This window comes from Buceros rhinoceros, unplaced genomic scaffold (genome assembly GCF_000710305.1).
Source record: "Buceros rhinoceros silvestris isolate BGI_N320 unplaced genomic scaffold, ASM71030v1 scaffold8696, whole genome shotgun sequence".
Classification (NCBI taxonomy): domain Eukaryota; kingdom Metazoa; phylum Chordata; class Aves; order Bucerotiformes; family Bucerotidae; genus Buceros; species Buceros rhinoceros.
Window position 1 is genome coordinate 185,188 of NW_010418066.1, and position 22,084 is coordinate 207,271.

The following is a 22,084-nucleotide window of genomic DNA, read 5'->3' on the forward strand; positions in this document are numbered from 1 at the left end:
GCCACAGCCCCCGCGCCCCAGCACCCGCCCGTACGGGCAGGACAGCGCTACCCGCCCCGGCCGAGCCATCCTGGGAACAGACACCAACCGCGCCGGCATTTGCGGGGATTCTCCCCTGGCAGGGCGGCAGCGCCTCAGCGGCAGCCGGGGCTATTCACATGCACATGGCCACCCTGAGTGAGCAATTCAAACCCAAAACAGCAGCCACCTACCTACAAAGGAACCCTGGGGCTAGAACCCGCTTCAAGGAAGAGACTCCCCTCACTAGCTCACTATTGCCATCGTTCAGTGGTTGAATCTTGCATTTAACTTTAGAACTTAGTATCAGACTGTTTCGTTTGCTCTGGCAGTAGAACCAAGCCTGCAGAAAGGAGATTTTCCAAACTCATTCTGTTACTCTGACTTCTCTTCTGTGAGCTCCTGTAGAGCATTTCCTGAGCCGTATTTGCTAGGAGGTTTTTTTTTTTAATGCTACCACATCACTTAGCAGCCACAATCACAGTAGTCATACTATAAATATCAGATAGAAGAAAGCTGCTTTACAACTGGAGGGTAAGAGAAAAGAAAACAGGTGGATATAGACAAGAAGATACTGACCACCACAAAAAGTAATAACGTCAGTGGATCAACATCGTAACTGTTCTTACAGTCCTGTAGGCATCACGCACGATGAGGGTTGTATTTGATAAGTAGTTTTGGAAATAAAATATGAAACAAAAAATGTGGATGAGACTAATCACTAACGAAGCCAAGACTAGAATCCAAAATTAGAATTCCACACTCTGAATGAAGCTCCAAAACACTCAATATTTAGGAAAGAGAAATCAAATGCACAGATGCTACATAACAACCAACAGTTTACATAGCACCACTACAAAAAACATTAATGAATTCCAAACAAAATTTGAGGAACAAGATTGATGCTGCTGTTAGAAAGCACTGTCATTCTGAGATGCACTAACACCCATCATCTTCTCGGTATTAATAAACTTGGCACGATCTTTCCACTATACCTGGCACTATCAAGGGCTCACCTAAGCATCTCTGCTCTTCAGAAGCATACAGGTGACAAAGCAGCCAAGGGAAGAAAAACGCTTAGTAAAAGTGGCAGCAGTTTGGAAAAAAAACAGATGCAGGAAGAAGAGTTAACTGTTTGTACAGCCCAGGGATTGCAAATGGAGTTCATAACCTTGCAATATGCTAATTGTTACAAAAAAGACATTGAATTTTTCTTGGCATTCTCTTTGGCTTGTCTGAGAGCAATCGACTCCATTTGCAGTCAAGAAGATTTCAGTAGGACATGAGAAAACCCAAACGCTGGACTAATGAACACGTTCAGAAAGTCTGATGGCACTAAAGCTGGAAGTCATAATACAAAGAGACACTGATGGAAGTGATAGAATTCTCTTTACTGGAACTTTTCAGGAATTCACAGCATGCTTACTCCCCTCTGCAAAATACAACAGGCTAGAAAGCCTCCTGAAGTCTCTTCAGCCCTACATTTCCTAGTCCCAGATAAACAAAGCCACCCAAAACAAAGCCGTGCCATCACCAAACAATTAGCATGATACAAGCAACAGTCTGGAAAACAAGTTTAATTGTGCATGGCTAAGAAAGTGCTTATCTTTAGACGTTTCAGGCACAAGCGATCAGGAAGACAGACAAAGGTAAAAATGGGTTTAAATCAAAGATGACAGAAAGCGAGAGATCTGAATGACCATGTCTTCAAAGAAGCACATCTCTTAATCTCCCCCTAGAGCCACCCTCTTTACCTTCCTCCTCTGTGTTTATCAGGCTTCTCTTTCTGTTGCCCAGGCTTGTATTTTCTGTTATCCCCACACGTTTCTATTTTCTACTTTTATTGCTTTACACTGACAGGAAATGAGTGAAACACACCTCTTTTCCTGTCTCTTCCACCTGTTTTTCCTTACGCTATTGCCTGTTTAAATACTTTTGGCCATGTTAGTGATGCATCCCGCTTCACTTTCCACGACAGCAAAATAATTCAAGCAAACGGAAGACAGGAGTCCTACATGCAATCTCCTTCACTAGCTGGTGTAGGCGTGTAAATCTAATCTTCTGGATGTCCTAACAGAGGAGTCAAGAGGAGGAAAAAGTTTTATGCACAGTATCTTCACAGTGGTTCTTAAGATGAGTAAGAGCTCAGTAAGTGTGACCTATCACACTGATACTTTAAGAGCTTGTTAGTGCGTGTCCGTGTCTACGCAGAATTACAACTGAAACAAAACACACATTTTAGTAAGTTGGATACTCTAACCGCAATATTTTGCATTTTCAGGGCCAACATAAGGTGCACTGATGAGTAAAACTTGTAATTACATGTGGTAAGGCATACCATGACTTGGTCTGAGGAGTAACCAAGTATAGCCCTTAGCCCTTACTAGACAAGAAAAGGAGGACATATTTATACAAGCAGGGAGAAAAAACAAATTAAGAAGCAGCCTCCGCCCCCCACTTCCTTTGCAACAACATATTTTAATTGATATAATCTATAACCTGAATCCATTGAGGGGATATAACTAGGGCACTATTAAAAACTTACAATTAATCTGATAAACAGTACAATGCAGCTTTTTGTAAAAACAGAATCTCCTGGGTTTTAGCAATTTATCAAATTAATCTTGCAGGGATTTCCTTTATGTATAATGGATCCAGAATCTCATACTCACAGTCCATCTGTATTTCTATATGAACCCCTTATTTGCAATAGATGCTTTTCAAACTGTTAACCCCTCCTGTTCTGGTTACAAGAGATTATATGCATAAACAAAAGGACATTAAAAAAAATTTTGAATAAGAAATTTTACTACTGCATAACTAAATTACAAATAACACCTTTACCGGTATGTCACAAAGTAATAAGAAAGACTGATTGTATTTTGTACAAAAACTGAAGGCTCATGAACCTGTTTTATTGTCTGTATGTATTCTGTCACTACTTTTACACTTATCTTACCATTTAAGAATGCTGAAGACCAGCAGGCAACTTTGACTTAATGTTGGAATGCACACATGATTCAAGCACAAACGTCTCTGGCCAAAGATGCATTAAAGCTTTAGGAAGATTTTTGGTTTAACCAGTTGTAATTGCATAAACAAATATCCACAGTAAAATCCACTGAATTTGCAACAAAACACATTACCCAAAGGCTTGCATACCAGCAGCTTTCAAGTCACCCAAGCACCACAGCCTCACATCTTAGTGGAGTCAAAGCCTGCTGTGGGTTAGCCTTCATCTTACTGACCTTTCGATGCTCTTGGAGATTTGCTGCCGAGGAACATTTCTTATTGCACACTGAACACACCAGCTTCTTCCTAGAATTTCCTGAAACAGAAACAAAATACCACCAACACGTTCAAAAGGAAGTGCTAAGAAAGAACCTAAATATTTCCACTGAGCCTGTGACTTTTCACAGGTCATTTGACTGACAGAAGATTTTTACATTTGTATCCCATCTTCAAAGTGTCCCATATCAGGAGTTCTCCGTGGGTGTCCAACAAAACAGTTACCGATGGAATGTAAATCAAGAAAACTAGAACAACAAAGAAAAAACCCTTCAAATAGATGTTATCACACATCACCAATTCAATATGAGGAGCACAATTCACTAAGACAAAACAATTCACTTTATAACCAAACAGTTGATTTCTTCCAGAATTCAATACAGGAGTCAGCACAGCAACGACAAAAAAGATCCCAAACCAAAGTCCACCATTTCCCATTTTTCTGTATTCAGAAAGCATTAGGCACTCTGCTGTATGAAATATCATTAATGATCTTCAACTGAACAATACAGGGTAATTGTATTAGCATAAGATCATTAATTCAATTATCATCTAAAGCATAAATTACAAAACAAGCTACAGGTCAGCTACCAGATGTATTTTCCGTCCCTTTTCACAGTTGCTTTAAGAAGTGACAGAGCATTTCATTGGGTTTATCCATTATTTACCTTTGAAAATTCATTTCTGTAACCCACAAAATTTTCATTCTAAGACAAAGCCACCACAAACCCAATTCTTTGTTTATAATTACATGCCCATGCAAGGTATTTCCTAGCTTAGGTAAAGAAATGTTCAAATTACATTGCACACTAAAAGGAACAGAGACAGAACAGAGAGGTGGGGAGTACTGCTTAAGTCAAGCACAGTGGAAACATAGATCCTAAACAAACTCATTACATGGCTTCCAGCTCAATTTTTCAACATCCTATCTCTTTCCTGATCTTGCTGTCCTGAAGAATTTGTATTATGTTGATTCTTCTTACCAACGTACCCTGCCAATCACGGGTTCAACACTCAAATGGGTAGTATAAAGCACTGCACCTCACATACTTCCAAGTTTAACAGCAAATGAGTGTATTTATATACACCTAAGTACAGGAATACACTGGGTAGTTCAACTTACAAGAACATTAATAAAACCTTTTTGGAGGAGGTAAAGGTGATAGTATCTGTTCATAGCTTTGCATAACGGGCAACACAGATAACAACCCTTTCTACTTTTGCTTGCCTCCAGGTAAGCAAGAAATTCAAAGCATCCCTCTACTATACTAGGTTGCTTTCCTTTCTGCACTGACACCAGTTGTGATCTCCAACTCCCAAGTGGTAAAATAAAACCTCTGCTTATTTTTCAAGCAGAGCAAAAACATCCTCCAGGCATCTGCTCTCAGTCTTGTCTGGAATGATCATTCAGGAGAATTATGGAATTTGTACACCACTGCACAAAACTGAGCAAAGCTAAACCCAAACGTAACGCTCACAGATGAAACAATTCTTACTGATACTGAAAAAAAGGAGATAAAATGTTATAAACATGGTTATGGAAGGGTTTCTGTATGCTCTAAGAGTTTGGCAAAAGAAAGATATAATAAAAAAATCTTACAAATTCTCAGTGCTGTCATTGTCAACTAAAGGCCATTTTCTTTGGACTCTGCTATTTTGCTGTCCCCACGCACTGATCTTCCATTGACATTGAGGGGACATGCAGAGAGAGCAGAATGCCAGAACTGAGATCTGCATTGTGGACCAAGAGCAGTACTTTGCCCTTTCAAGCGAAGCTTGATTGAAAACTACTGATTCACAGTGTACAGATATAAAAACACCAGGATCTAACAGGACTAGTGGATTGGCTGCTCTGGCTTTCTGCACAACAGTAGCTACGGAATTTTATGCAATATCCTCATCAAGACTAATCATTTGTGAGGCATATCTTCCAGAAAGACATCCCATTGTGTCCTGAAAAAATACCAAAAGATCAAGAACTCACCACTTCCTGTGGCAGTTTGTGCCAGTGGTTGATTTCCATCACTACTGAAATGTTTTGCTTTACCTATTACTCCCCCAATTTAAGCATGCCCAGATTCCTATCACATTTTCTGCAGTACACTAATGATTCATCTGGTATACAGTAATTTCTCCCAGGGGGAGGAGGAATAGTCACTGGTGCAATTAGTTACTACTTAATTTTCTTTTTAATACAAATGAATCCATTTAACAAGAAACCAAAGACAACATTCACTCTGATTTGCAAGTTTAAGGCTAGGAACATGTTAGCGGGTTTTTTCCAAAGAAACATTAAACTATTTCTTACCACTGTGAACATTTTCTTTATGTTTTTTCAGGGCATCCTTACTCTTGAACCTCTTCCCACAGCTATCTGCCTTGCATATGAATCTGGCATCCCCTCTGCACGCCTCCTTGTGCTGTTCATAACTGTAGGGGATAACCAGGAAAAACAAAAACAGCAACACGTAAAGCAGGATCTACAGAAACCAGACACAGAAGTACTGAGCTTAATACATGCGGCACAGCGGAGTTCCAAGGCCACCTCATGCATTACTTACAGCGAATAGGAATGAAAGCATTTGACTTCTTTCACTGTTAGGATTCACATACACTAGCAAGCTTGAAAGCGAACATGCAAAGGGAGGCCAGCAATGCTATGACAGCAGTCCAGTAACTCAGACACAAAACCTCGATTCTGAGCTGAAGGAAGTATTGCAAACAGAGCACTGAAAACTTCTCGAAGAGTCTCCTGGGCTGATATTCTCTGTGCACTGGAGTACACTGAAGAAAAATGAAAAATGAGAATAAGGGGAACATTCTACACCTTACAGCTTGCAGTAGCCAAAAACATTTGTACAGCCCTCTAAGTCTTTAGAGGTGAGTAATCCATTTCATATGTGAAGTCTCCTGGACTTTAGTGGAACTAACCACATGCATAAACAGCAAGAGTCAGGATCACCCTGCTGTATCCTCACCACACAGATTAATGTTACTTTGCATGACGTAAAAGTTTAGCTATGCAGCACAACTCCAACTTCCACTAGAGACTGGAGGAACAAGTCTAAGTTCAACAGAAAATATTTAATTGCCTCCATCAAATATTTCTCTTTGATGTAATTTTACTTCCATGAAAGAACAGAGCTCAGATAGAGCTGCCAGTTTTCCAGGAATGTTCACATTATTTAGATGTAAGAAAGATCCATTTACTAGAAGAGCAGCCTTAACACAAGTCTCATTCTTTCCAACAAGAGAGTTATTTAAATGTACTATCTGTAATCACTTAAGCATCTAATGTACTATAATCAAATATATACTAAAATATATCTATTTTATTGCAAGCAAAAAAAATATATAGACAACTTAAAGTTACAGGTTTGTGCAAAAACTGTAATTGTAAGGTATATCACAAGGACAATAAAGATGTGCTCTTAAATCTCATATCCTTTGTGTTTCCATCTGGGTTTTTTTTTCCTCCCCATCGCCCAAGTATTTAATTAAGCAAACATGAAACATTGTTCCTTTTTTCTGTCCCTATAGATCACCATTTACTTTCTTGTAAATCTTTAGTACTATAACACCCACAGCTTAAAGTTACATCCCTAAACTACTATATAGTCCACTGATGAGAGCAACGATTTTGCACCAAGCACTGCAGACCAGATCAGAGCTGCAATTACAAAACTTAAAAAGCAGCAACATTTTTACAATTAAAATTGAAGTCTCCAGCAAATATGATAAATTAATGTATTGGGAGACTAATGTAATGGGTCAGGGTACCAATACACAAACATAAAAACTAAAGTTTAATTGTGATTAAGTGGAGTAATAAATGATTGAATGAAATTGAGTCACATGATGCCTAATAAACCACTCCTGTTTCTACTCACTGTCTTTGTAGAGCTTGTTTAACAGGAAATTTCTTTCCACAGTTTCGGCACTTAAATTCCTTTTCCTCACTGGGTTTTTGGTGCAAAGTCTGAAGATGTTCAGCTAGAATCTCCTGGCTGGCAAAACTGGATTCACAGTTTGGGCATGCATGGTCCTCCTTACAGGTGAGGGGATCTGCATGATTGGAGGCAAAACCAGTAAAGGAATAATTTTCAGGGAATATTTTGGTTACATTAAGAGATATTCTCTGCCAGAAACAGATTATGCAAAATGGCATGACAAAATTCACAAAAGACTGTCTCTGAATGGATGACAGACAGACAGGCTGTCAGATAGGCTGTCTGATAGGCTGTCTGTCTGATCAATTATGACCAGCATTATTGAAAATGGATGTGAAGTATTAAGCTGAGTGTCTTAGACCGCTGGCCTAAATTAGTCATCCAGGTTGCCTCTACTTTGATAAAGATGCTGAGAATTCACCAGACACTCACATCACCTACCTTTTCTTAGACTCCTTACCTTAGCATTGCCTGAACATTTTTTTGAAAAGGTTTATTTTTCTCCCATCAAAGAGGGAAACTAGCCCTCTCTTTGACTAAAAATTTAGCTTTCATAAGACTACACCAGGTGAAATGAATTCCACATTTAGTTTGAAAGCTCACAGTAACTTCTCATGAAATCTAGGCTTGCTCATTCACTCAGTAATTCACAGGACTGGCTGCTTAATAGGCAAATAAAAGAATCTCAACTCAAATGAAAACAGAGACATAAAACTCATACAAAAGCTCGGTCTAAACCTGGGGAGCCTTCCAGTTCCCCAATCCTATACAGTAAAGTGCTGTCTCTCGTTACTACTTTTGAGTTCTCAAGTTATCCTATTTTTTACATATTGCTCACCTGCAATTTTTTCACCAGCTGGTTGCACCTCTTTATTGTTGCCACTGTCTTCATCTTCCTGGATAAGAGTTACTACTTCCTCCTCCTCCTCCTCTTCTTCCATGTCACTGTCCAAGTACCCAATCAAGAGTTCTGTGTCCGTTTCAATATCTTCCACAGCCAGATAGAAAATATTTTCCCCTTCCTGTTGCAAACAAGTAGAAGAAATAAATAATTATGTTAGAAAAAGCGAAATCTAGAGACAAGTATGGGACCCTGAACTACTATTAGCCCTCACCAATGGAAGGACTGGCCCCATTCCTGTGGGAGCACAACACTAGGACAGTCTAAGACTTCTTTCCCAGTGTGACTGCTTGGATAAAGTGCCCTTTTATTCCCCTACCTCACTTGTGAGGCTTTTCCAATATGCACTGTAGCCTAGAGCAAGGTGAAGGTGGTGTTAAAGTCCTCGTCTCCTACCACACTCTGCCTGACAAGAGCTTCAGAAATTAAAATGTTTCATTTTCAATATTAGGAAAATAAAACTTAAACAGCCAACACAGCTTTAGCTCTGTCCCCTGTTGGCTCTAGGAAATATAACTCAGCTTTCAGTAGCATGTTTACAAACTGTTATTTTCCTTCACTCTCTCTCCCTAGGATTCCCAGCCTTCTTCAGCTTGCACCCTGGTTGGTTAGCTTCACTACCAAGTTAGCAGGCACATCTGTAAAACATACTTCAAACCAGACGGCCAAAGTTCCGGCCCAGATTCTGCATCAGAGAACAAACTACACAATAATAAGCTCCACAAGCTTCCAAATAGATACATAAGCTAACAACTTCGGTCTTTGATAATATTCAATTACATTTGCCAAGGCTGGCACAGAGAGGGGAATCTAGAGCAAAACCAACTGTCTCCTAAACTAATACACAGAGTTGCTTTTTTTTTGGGCCGTATGTTAACCAGCTGCTTTAGGTACTACCTATATTGTCAAAGGAAACTCATTTTTACTCAGTGAAGGCTTCCATGCTCTATCATAAGTCTTCAAACTCACCTGATTAACACGCAGAAAAATTAATTGAAGCTTCTTTATGTTACATCTAGCTATATATTTTGTAACAATCTTCCTAGCACAAGGACAACAATTCTTTTTCATTTTTGTAATATACTAAAGATTAATTTAAACTGTCAACAGGAGCCTAGTATTCCTCAGGCCTTAGAAGGCCTGTTGTATATAACACAAGATACTGTCACACAAGAGTGAAACCTAGTTAATCCAATAGACTTGATATAGCTGTTGCTTTCAAGGACACCACTTTTCTGTCCTTATCTCAACAGCAGCATTTGAAAAAACCAAATTACACATTTTTCAAGATACATTCCACAGTCCAGGTATCTATCAGCATGCCCCCCTAACTTCTGCACACATATAGAATTTGCAGGTTTTCATATGTCTGTTGAGTTGCAGCGACCTTTGATTTACTACAGTCTGAACTCAAAACAAATAGTATACTGCAACTCTTGACATGAGGAAAAGTAAGAAGTCTTTCTATACTCAGTTTCTACTCAGGATAAAACCACTGGGGTAAATCTCCAGAACATCACTGCTTAGAACAACCTTTTAAACAGAGGCACATGCCTATTCACTGGCTTGCCAAAATAAAAAAATGCTATGTATCCCAGGCAAAAATAAAACCCCAAACTTACTCATTAAAGAACCAAATAACAGACCTTTCCATACAGGACACATCACACACCACACAGTAAGTCTGGGAGAAGAGCAGCCAGACTTTCTTCAGGTTAACCACATTACACACACACTTATGAAACACGACTTAAATCACTACCACCTCACAGTAAATATCCTCCTGCACATTAGTTTTTGCTATTATTTTAGCTCACTGTTTTCTAAGCTACAGCATACCACCTCAGTGTCTGCTTGCTAATGAAAAAAATATTTGAAATTAAAGCTCTAGCTGGCTGCAGTTCTGTTTCTAAAACAGTTCCGATGTCAACAACAGGATCTGTTTTGCATAGCAATCTCCAGCAGAGCATTAATAAATTTACAACCAAACCAATGAATTTATCCATTCTGCATAAAGGAGTAGTGAAAATAGAACATTTCTACTAGTCTAAAAACTGAAAAACACACAACCGTGGTATTTTTGATAGAAGCCATTTCCTTTTGATTATGATAACAACAATGCATTTTTCCTACGTATCAGAAGTCGTATTTATAAGTAAACAGCAAGGAATACCCCAGGGCAGAGGAGATTACAATTCATACCGCTTCTGTTAATGCACAAGTCGTAATTCTAAAGCTACTTTAAGTATAATAGAGGCTAACTTAGTTCAAGCAGCAATTGGATGAGCTAAAGAGAAGCCTCCAGCAATTCAGCTGTGCAAAGCACTCAGCGAAGCAATTGGTACCTATGCAGGTACCCTCCTCTCTTTCTGTCTTTCTCCAGCAGCCAGACAGTGGTATCACTGCACAGCTGTTAAAACACCTCCTGTGCCTTCCCAGTCAAAGACCACCCAAACATCACAGCTCTCCTGGGGAACAGAGGCAGAACTCAGCACCCAAAATGCTCTCCACGCCACCAAGAGCTCCCGATAGAACCAGGGTTTTACAAAATACACAGCGTTAGAGGGAGAAGGAAAAAAGAAACAAACCACACTCATATCCCACCACGACCCAAAAAAACCAAGCAAAGCACACACCAAACTTTAAGGAAAAGTCCCACGCTCTCTTAAGCTGCTTTTGCACCACAGGAAGCATTTTGCACAGTATAAATATCATCATTGGGTAAAATGGGGTAGCTCCTTATTGATGGTACTAAAAAAACCACTCAGATATTTTAGTACATTTAAGGTTATCTTCCCTATACTTATTTTGTACATACTGAGCATGTTTATTCTATTTTTCCCCTGTAATTTTTCCCCATGTTTTCCTGCGGAAGCTTTTACTGGACTAGCATTCTTGCCACTAGTTTTTCTTTTCAAACCACCCTTTAAGTCCAGTGAGATCCTTTAAAAAAGGCATGCAAAAAAGCAGTAAGCACGCTGAGCAAGGTATAACATCATGCAATTACAGTGGAAGTTTCTTTCCATTTCTATATTTAAATAATCATTTTCATTATCAAAAAACCTACTGATATTCAAACCTCTCTTCAGAAGTTCAGGTCATATCACTAAGTGTCTTATTTAAACTATAATAATGAACATTAATTGTTCACACTGCTCCCTCTTGTGAACCTTTGCATTTGCGAACACTGACTGTAATGTGCTATCACACTACCCAGGCACTGATGACACACTACTCACTGACTAATGCCTAGGACTCCTCGTGTAGGAAGACCTTTCATATTTGGTACTATAAGCAGGACAAGCAGCCTTCTGAGAGATCTTGGTATAACTGAGAAACAAAGACAGACAGAAAACATAGAGAAATAATTGTACAGGCAGTGGTCGTACTAAATTAACCACTGACTTTTCACAGACAGCAGAAAAAGTCTAATAAAGCAGCCATTCAGTCAGCGCTGACGAGAGGTTTTGCTGAATGGTTGAATAGTGAACACTCCTTATCTGTTACTCAGCTTTCAGTTGTAGCCTGGATGTTAAGACCTGGAGAGGTCTGAACCAAAGACATCAACCGAGAGCACAGGCCCAGAGGAAAAGCAGATGAAGCTGTCCACAGCAACCTGACACAGGAACAGCAACAAGGTCTAAGGAAAGAACAGCAGCAAGGCTGCTGTCACATCCTGCCATCAGTATGTGATGGAATGTCACAGGCTGACATTCAGCAAAGCTAGAGCTTTGGAAAGTAGGAGGTGCAAATCAAGTGAAGGCTGGCAGGTAACCAGTTTGGTTTCCCAGCACAGTACACTGCAAGTGGTACCATTCAACTACCAGCACAGTGGAGGAAAAGCCAGGCAGAGAGGCATGGAAGGAGATAATAGCAGAATGAAACAAATCAGAGAAGCTCGCAACTGGGACAGAATTCACCTCATGATGAAAAAACAGAATAATTCTAGAAAGTGCTGATGCATAATTCTCCTTTTCCTAATCTTTGCAAATTTTTACTACATCAATAAATAGCTTGGGATAGCCTAACACAACATTTTGGGAACTAAACATTTGGAGCAAAAAAATTTAACCCAGCTACATAATTCTTATTTATGTGGGATTGGAAATTATTTTTCTGTAAAACTGAGCTGTTAAAAAATATGCAGATAGTTAATTTCTTTCATAATTTCCAAAAGGACAATAGCTGTAGCTAGAAAAATGATCACTGTCTTTGTAGCATTCTGCAAGGTCACAGAGTGCTTTCAAAAACTGAGAGATTAAAACAGACTTAGAACTCGCCAGCTTGAGAAAAGAGCTTTCAAATAAGAGGGGAAGGACATAATACAGTTCTGTATGGTGGCACAGAAAAATGAACATAAAGTGAACAAACTCTCCACTGCTATACAGGCACTAGGGAATCAAGTGAAATCAGAAGTTTCTAGAGGAAAACCAGAAGCATGTTTCAACGTAGTGTGTAATTTAAACAGCAGAACTCATTACCACAGAATACTGCAAATAACAAATATAAATAAGCTGGATAAATTCAGATCCATGGCCAAGAATGGCAAAATAAAATTACGACCTTTTTTTCATTAACTTACCCTCAAGCACTGCCTGATCACCCTGTCTTCATTAGATTCTTCAATTCTGTTTTCTACTGGAATATTTAAAGCACCATGCTTGCTTTCAAATCTGTCACACATTTTAAGCAATAAAGCAAATGCATGATTCCTCTGCCTTCAAATGCATGATTCCTGCACACCTAAGCCCATACCTGAGCTTAGCACGAAACACAGTAGTTCTCTAAATCATTTGTTCCGATTCAGTGAGGAATCTAGTTACCTGGTTATCTTAATTTTCACAGTGACAAGAAAACTACACCGAAGCAAAAGCATACTGGACTAAGACTGTAGAGACAAAATTTAACTCTTACTACAGTACTGCATTAACTACTCTGGGATTTTTTTAATGTAAACTGTTCACTTCAAGCCAGGAGAAATAGATCATCTAAGTGACTCAATGCAATTCCATCACAGTGAATTAACAGAAACCTTTCAAAGAATCAGATTCTAATTAAGGACCTCTGTGTTCTTTCATCCTATCAATCTTATTTATGATACTACATTTATGCACAAGAATTCACTTCCCAAAGAAAGTTAAGGAAAGTAGTTTGCTACTTTTTTCAGATCTTGCAATTTTACTGCAAGAGATAAAGACCAAAGGAGGAGATCAAGTTAATAAATCAATAACAGAGAGCAAATGGTAGGAATCCACTAAACCTACCTGGATGGCTGCCAGGTTCTTCTGTTCCTGTGATGGAGCTTCATGGACAAAACGCAGCCAATTAGAATGACGGGGATTGCTTGCATCCAGGATATAAAGGACTTCACCTTTACTCCCACGAACCTGAAACATTAAAAAAACAAGCAAAATTAAAATTGTTTACCAAATACACACAAGCACATGAAACACTGAGGCAGGGCTGTGAACAGCAAGTGAATCTTGCATTCAGTGGGTAGTCACAGCCATGGTGCACATTCACCTTTTTCTTTAAGCATATTTATTCACCTCAGAAACAGGTAGGGGGCAACTCAAACCCAGCAACTGGTGTCAGCTTCATTTCTTGAACTCCCCCTCTTTTCCTAGCCTCCCCTTTAGTAAACAAGCATTATGACTGACCCCTGGGTCTCCCTAACCTGACCGCTTCTGGTCACTGGTGCTCACGTTCTTTCCTCCAAATACTCCTTTTCTTTATGATCTCACCAGAAATTGATAGAACCTGAGAGGAACCTTCCCACTCCAACCTCATCATCCCTTGCCCAGTTCTCCTTTGAGCACTCCCCCTTCACATGTTCCAACAGCAGCATTTTACTCCTAAGCTACTTAATTTTTTTTATGTAAGCTGAAATTAAAATAGAAACTTACCATTACCAACTCATTCTTCCCCCTCAAAACAAAGACTGCTGAAAGAATACAGCTGTCACTATTGTACAAAAAGAGGCTTATTTCGTTTTAAATTGTAGATTACTTGAATTTCCACTGATACAGAAGACAGAGCCAAAAAGTCATACAGCCACACTATTATTCTATGCAATTTGTTCATATAATGAAGGTATTTTCCTTTTCATCTGTCAACAAGAAGGATCCAGAGCAGGTATTTCCTAAGAGCAAGGGATTTCAGCTATGCAAGATCAAAACTAGATTGTCTTCACAGCTTTGTATTTAAATTGCTCACATTCTTGTTATATTTGTTTCTAAGATGCAATATCATATTTCTTAGGCATGACTGCTCAAGTTACCTAAACATTTAGGATATCATTAGAAAGAAAAAGCTGTAACTCGCTCTTACTGTAATGGAATACAGCATGTGGTTCTCACATTGAAACAAAAAAGCTAATATAGTTCTGCAAACAAATCAAAGTCTTTAAAGTTTATTCATGTTCCTCCAAAGACAGACATCACATCCTAGGAACACAAGAAAAAACTGTCAATATTCCAAACTTTAAAAGTTGTTTTACTTTCAAACGCAGACTAACCACAGTGAAAAGTATCAAACCTACCTATTGAGATGCACCTGGAAACAATATTATCTAACACTAAACACTGCAACTCATTTCCTAGAGAAGTTGTGTCACCTCCATCCTCAAAACTGTAGGCATTAAAAAGCTGTCCTGGGCAGCTGGCACTAGGTGGCCCTACTTGAGTAGGGAGATTGGACCAGACTGGCTTCCAGATGCCCCTTCCTACCTCAGCCATTCTGTGACTAACACCTTGGGAAGTATTACCTGCCATTGCCATCGCCTGGAACAGAGGCAGAATGACGGATTCAAATCATAAAAGCAAGCTCCAAGTTTACACAAGAATACACACTAAGGGTGTATTCATCTCCTGAAAAACCACCTGCCCAGCAGAAGCACTGCATTGATTACACTGCAATAATTATCCCGTTCTGAATAGATAATCCACAGCACAGAACCTCACTTTCAGTGAAAGGGGTTAACACTGCAGATTAACATCTTTGAGCAATTAAAATCAAGGTACTGGCTTTATGGGTTATAGAAGCCCACCATGGAGATCTATACAGGTTTCCATCAGATCTTGAGTTGAAAAGAGAAGCAATCAAGATCGCACCATAAAACCCCATATATTACACTGTCTACCTTTTCACCCATTCTTCATCTTTGTTTGCTTGATCTTTCAATTCTGTAAGAGTAAGTTAGGTTCACTTCAGGGATATGCAATCACCTCATTTGTGCTTTGGGTCTCTGCCAATCCATAAAGAGATATCAAACAAAGCAAAGACTTAACACATAAGGAAACTAATGATAAATAATATAAATCCCTTAAAGACATCCTATATCTTCTACTGCTTTTTTCAACTCATGAAGAAATAATGCTGCAAATGCACAGATGTGAAGAAAAGGTAAGTACAGTGTGTTGACTGGTTTTTAACATGCACTAGATAGGTGATATTTACCACCCCTTTTCTCACAGTTTGCATGGATAGGTAAATTTCCTATATGAACAACTGATCTTTGAGCACCATGGCAGTGAATCCAAAACTTAATATTTAAAACAAGAAAGACTAGCTCTTGCTTCGCAAGAATAACTGTACAATATGCCTATGATCAACGTGGACTATCAGTGAAAGAGCAAGAAGCAGACCTCAAAAGCCTAGATGTCATACTGTAATATTTTGTTTAAAAACAGGACCTTATCCCTACTTCCTCTAAATAAAGGGGTAAATCCATAGAAGCTGAGGCTGCCTGCTATAGTTCACTAAACCATCTTGGTCTAGGACACATTTATTGCTAAGATCCTTTCAAGCACTAAGACCAAACTATTCCTGTAGTTTCTGCAACCAACAGAGAAAACTTGGACTTTCTACTGCCAGTGAGTGAAGTGATCAGATCTTTGATTTCCCAGGCTAAATAATTAAGTAGCAATTAGTTTTGTATTTAAGTATAGGCAGACTTTGGTACAAACCTAGAAAAAGGCTGATTCAAATTCATGCCTGATAACCCATAGCAAGACACCTTTCCATTTTCCTACACCATCAATATTTGGTTACTAACAAACACCTAAAATGCAAAACACATATCCAAAACATACAAGAGACACAAGAGCACCTCAGACTGAGGTGCCTAAGAATTATCTTCTTGACAATCTACACAAAAGGTGTCACTGGAATAATTTAGTCCAATGTCCTCACAGTAAGATGAAATATCCGATATTCACTGCTACCACACAGGGAGTTTTACATCAAGATCAATCAAGACTTCACTAACACATTAACACCTCATCACTATAAAAGTATTTGGAAAAAAGCACCCTTCCTCATTGTATAAGCTACCACATGAAACCCTGCAGAGGCCCAAATGATGTCTATGCTACTTGTAATGCCCATCAACTACACGCACCACTGCTTGCCTTTTATGCTGCAATTAAATCACCTCCAGATTTTCCAAATACACCTGGAGTTGTCACATATGCTACTTCACAATGCTCATGAGTGCAATTGCAAATGCTCTACCATGCACACCTGGCAAGAGAAGACAATAAACTTCACTGAAAATAAGCAGATGGTTATCTTTGCTGAAGGCAGTAAACACGCTGCCTGCTTTCTGGAAACCATTTTGTAATGGTATGTTCAGTCAAACAGTCATGTAAAAAAAAGTAATGTTTTCTGCACTGCTTTTTTTTTTTGATTAGCTGAAAACATTAGTTTTGTTACTTATATTGTTAATAGTATAAAACAGCTAGATGCAGAACCTCTGCACCCTCAGTTTCAGACCTCTGTCACAGAGCTCACCGCACAGTAGAAACTCACATTTTAACATTAATGTAGAAAATATTACAACAACAGGAACACTGAGGCAGTAACTGTTGATTTGCTTACTAAGAAGTATTGGGACACAAGGTGTGACATTTTTCTTCAGCCAAAATACACAGCAAGTTTTTTATGTTAATGAAGCTCCTTGTGGTGCATGACATTATTTGACCTTGTCAGAGACTACAGTTCAGAAAGCTCATTCCTATACTTCTGCTAATGTTTTGCGGGGCTTTCACAAGAAAGGTTGAACTTAACGTTCACTGGAAGGATACCCAAATCTCCTTAGGCAAGTTGTGTGTGATCTTCTATAATAAGTTCAGATTAGAATACTAGCACCTCAACCTATCAGCACGTGCTTTCTAACATCTTAAATCACGTAACTGAAGACGTGAGGCTAGCATTCTCAATCGCTTTTGGGAGTTTGCATCACCAAAGCCAGATGATCATTAAGGTGCCTGTTCCAAAAGCCAATAAAAGTAACATAAAATCATACACCTAACATGAATAAAAGATGACAAATCAAGCTTTAAAATTGTCAGTTAATGAAATCTAGCTAAATAATCAAACTGGGAAGAACATTAATACTTTGGACACTTATCCCAGTGGGGATGAATTTAACAAAACTGACGCAAACTTGCAAGGACGCAAACTTGCAACTGAGATAGGGCGCCAATGTCTGACTTGCGTGGCAAAAGTGTTTTTATGCAAGTTGCATTTAAAGTAACATCTAGATGCATGTCTGAAATAATAAAAAACATTCCTGAAAATTAAACAAAGATTCACACAAAACCACTGAAAATCTTAACTGTAAATACCACCTAAGGAGTAATGACTGGGAAAGCAGTCACACAGAAAAATAAAGGCTACCTTGGTATGAACTAGATTTCTAACATCATATATACTTGAGAGCAAACAGAGGATTCAAATTAAGATTTATTTTATCGTGAAAATCAGGACATAATTCAACTTAATGCTTTGTATGTAAAAGCATTCCTATGCCAGAACCACATATTACAGGGAAGATATCAAAGAAAGAAAAACAAAAACACACCACCATTAGCTTTAAGTGCTTGACTTGTCCTACCCCAATCCTAAACATTAAAGCTCTAGTCTAAAGCTGGTTGTAGCCTATAGCAGATTCTCCCGTTGCCTTCTCTAGTTTTCAAATAGACTTATTTAACTGAAAACAATTGTCACTGCAAAAGTGATGAGAATTAAGAAGTAGAAACATAAGTTCATTTTCTCAAATGAACTCGAGCATTAGCTTCCACTGAAAGACTGATTTCCAGCATGTGTCTGTTCTTGGTTTTAATATAACAAAGAAAGCATAGTTTTGGCAGACAGACAGAAACCAAACCTGAAATATGTAACGTTCAGCATTACGCAGCATATTATGTGCCATCCAATCCTGACCAACATTTCTTCATGGTATGTCAGAGTATTTGGAGAAGGACTAAGTCTTTCCGGCCCTCCCTGTTTTAGTACTTGCCAAAGTCATCACCAAAAATATATGCTCGCCACAATCCAATAGCAGTGAAATGAATGCCACTTCCTTGGCTAGGGACAATAAAGAAAATAAACTGAAGAGATACCTTCCCTTGGCAAAGGGACATGTGAGCCTCCAGAAGGAAAAACAACTGTGAACTTCAACTAAAGATGATCCTGTTCTTGCCTTAAAGCGCCTGCTCTCCCAACAAATACACATAATGTGAAACGGCTATGGCAAGTACACTAGTCCAGAGCAGCAAAGCAGTGTTTAATCAAGGTGTTAGCGGGACTCTAAGAACAAAATTCAATTCATCAAGATCAACAGGCTATGTAATTAACTAGCACAACAGGCAATTCAGATAATGACATGGGTGCAGGGGTTGGGGGATAAGGTGGGTTTTGGTCAGAAAGAAAAAGCACAAAACCACTCAGGCTTTTTATTATTACTCTTAACTATACAGTTACCACAGGTTTGGGTTTCTTCCCTTTCACACCACTTGTAAAAAATTTCAGCAAGCAGCTCACAAAAATAATAGATCAAGGATGCTTACCCACCACCCCCAATCCTCTGGAATCTGTTGAATGAGCAAGTGTAAGCTTTTCATTTCTTCAAAACTATGAAAGTTCCAAGCAGACTAATGGCATTCTGCTATATTTAATTCAAACAAACTCTAATATCCTTAGAGCTTTATTTAACAAAATAACTAGACCAAATGAATTTTTTGGGTTCCGTGTTTACTCAAAGACCAAAAGAAAACATAATGTGAACAATTCTCTCAATGGGATGTCTTAAAGACGCCAACTCACAATGCCAGTTTTGGAGAAAAAGGAATAGCTTGATGAAAAAACCACATCACAGACCATGACTCTACAAAACTAGAAATGTATGTGGGAAACTTCCTCACAGAAAACTACTCCACAAAATTGAAGCTCAGATCCCAGGCACCACATACCAAGAAAAGGAATGTTCCACTAATGTTCATCTTTGACTCACACCTCTACTTATCCTTCTTTCTAAAAGTGTCCTCTCTGAAAATGCCTTTTTTTTTTTTTTGAGTGCCATCAGACTGTGAGGTGAGGCTTTAGCGTCTATTGAACAGTCAAATTATTTTTAGTAGCTGTCGTACAGCTGACTACACACCAACCTGGCTAGTTGCTGTGAGTGCCTCCCACAGTCTCTGGAATAACCATCTCCTTGGACAGTTCAACTTTTTACTTTCTGCATTCCTGGTCTCGATTTTCAATTTCGACTCCTCTCAGCATGATTTAAATTATATTATAAAGCTCACATTCAGATCAACTTCAGTAAAAATGAGCAGCTTGGGTTCAAACATTCAGGAAGTCATAAAATTTGGTATGCAGGAATCTTTTCAAGGATCTCAAGACTAGGTTACAAGAAGATATTAAGAAATTGTTTTAGAACAGCCCAAAAACCTCATTTTCTGGTTTGCTGTCAATGGGGTCATATTAGTGTCACCAGTAAATACATGATTTTACCTTTTATCTGTTTCTGCAAGACAGAAAATAAATTTCATTTCATCATCAGCAATTGGGAATCTGGAAAAATCTAATGGCTTCACAACAAAATTAAACTTCTTATTGCTATAATCCACCCACCATCACTTCTGAAAGCCTTGTTCTAGCTCAAGAATTTACTGATTTAAAATAAGCTGCAGAAACATCATGAAAAGGCAAGTGAGCCAGGGCACAATATCATGTACTGTGTTCAGCAAACAATTTGTAATGAAAAGCACATTGTATTGTTTTGTTTTCAGCTGAGAAAAGAAGATGAAACCAGTTGCTCTGAGTACATAACCAAAGGAGAGAGGGGAACAACTCGTCCACATCTCTAGCAAAAGATATTTTGGACACGCCCTCAGATTAAAAGAAAAAAAAGAAGGGAAAGGGGAAACCAAAGGCACAGGGATTCAGACTTAAACACTCACCTAGGAATATTCTACCACTCACTGTATTTATACTGAGTCTGGATTTAAAGAGAGAGGCTTTTAGCATTCTTTCACTCATTGTTCCAGAATCAAGTATCTATTTACAGCTTGGCCAAGACTGTATCAATAGTATGCTCTCTTTATAAGGCACTCAGCAATGTTAATGCTAGAGGATTTTTTCAAATAAACATTTATTTTGTAAAGCTCTGAGAGCATTTATAAAGCCAAATATCAAACGTAAGGGTTTTTTTTCAGTGCCACACAACAGAAGTCATTCCTCCACCTCTAACCGTAGAAAGGTGAAAAAGTAGAAACAAGTCCCCTTCTCAGTGTAAAACTGGACTAAACATGCATTCAATAGAGGCTGCTTGGCTGGGGAAGAGAGAAAGGAATTCTGCTTAAAGAACTCCAGCAGAAAAGAAAGACAACAAAAATGCAACAGAAGCACCAAAAAGCAGGTGTTTGTAACAAGATAGAAATGTTGTTATTGCAAGTATTTTTGAGTTAGTGTAATCTCCTCACCTAGTAAACGCAGACAGATTTTTGCTACAAGCAAAGACAGCTGACAGAACAGGGATAGGTTAAGGACAAGATCTAGTGTATAAACCGCTGTATTAAAGAGAGCCCTGAAACTCAGTACACCTTCACCTCCCCACAGCACCAGGTTTTCAGTTTGCTGAAGAACTCACAATTACACATGGCATTACAAAGTTGCTAAAATTTAAAAACTTCACTTATACAATTGCTGAACCATAGCACAAGTGTCACAACAGGCAATATTTTCTATTACAGCTGGATGAAGCTATGAGCTATGTTGATCACCATAAATCAGTATCTTAGTAACTTATCTCCCATACTCAAATTTTAATTATTTTCACATTTTTCAATCATTTTTCATGTTTACATTTGTTTTGCTTGACTTGGTATCTTCCAATTTCATTGACTAGAAATGATCATTTGCTATTCCTTTATAGCTTTAAAGAAGCCTGTCCCATCTCGCCCAAAAAGCATGTTTTAAAAATATCCTAAGTACAAAATCTGCCTATTTTATCTTTAAGCCAGGAAAAAGATTTGTTACAGTTAAACTTAATTCTGAGACTATATTTTGCTAGGTGTGACAATGTCACTCTGAACTACTCACTTCCCACATGAGCCTGCAGTCTGTGTTCTCATCCAGGTCCTGCGGCATTCGCTTCTCCCCTGCAAAGGGGCCAAATTTTTCACCCTGAGGAGTAATTATAAAAAGAAGAAGAATCAGTTAAAGAAAAGGCAAGTGAATTGCCAAACTCCAGCAGAAGTATCAGTTTTAGCTCCAAATGGAAAAGGATGGTTTTCCTTTGTCGTTCTACTATATGCCAAGAAGGTGCATACACTTGAGGGTTCAACTTCAAGCTCATTTCCATTCTTTTCACAGCTTCGAGAATCTCTTAAAGCCATGCCTTTCCTCTACACACTTATTTCCCCTTTGGGAAACAGCATTTTTATTTAAAATAAGGCAGAAATTTACAAGTCAAGTTTCTTACGTTGTTTATATTTCCAGGAATCACCTTGCAAGAGACATCCAACTCAAATGTAAACTAGCTGGCAAGTACAATGTTTACATTAGATTTATTTGCAAGATTATTTTGCAATGCTTCTTTTTGAAGTGCCACAAATCAAAACATTGAGTAACTGAGGTT

At 38.6% G+C, this 22,084-nt stretch overlaps 1 protein-coding gene across 1 annotated transcript in view; it reads right to left on the bottom strand.

The window, feature by feature from the left end:
* Positions 1–21,624, bottom strand: part of PRDM5 (PR domain containing 5) — a 64,606-nt gene extending 42,982 nt beyond the window's left edge. Inside the window, exons 1-7 of the mRNA XM_010138390.1 lie at positions 21,547–21,624; positions 13,422–13,544; positions 8,095–8,278; positions 7,197–7,371; positions 5,998–6,090; positions 5,615–5,736; positions 3,267–3,346 (exon numbers count right to left, since the gene is read on the bottom strand). Coding sequence (XP_010136692.1) covers positions 3,267–3,346; positions 5,615–5,736; positions 5,998–6,090; positions 7,197–7,371; positions 8,095–8,278; positions 13,422–13,544; positions 21,547–21,594 — 825 coding nt within the window. The 5' untranslated portion in view covers positions 21,595–21,624. The remainder of the gene's footprint in view (positions 1–3,266; positions 3,347–5,614; positions 5,737–5,997; positions 6,091–7,196; positions 7,372–8,094; positions 8,279–13,421; positions 13,545–21,546) is intronic.
* Between the last annotated feature and the right edge of the window lie 460 nt (positions 21,625–22,084).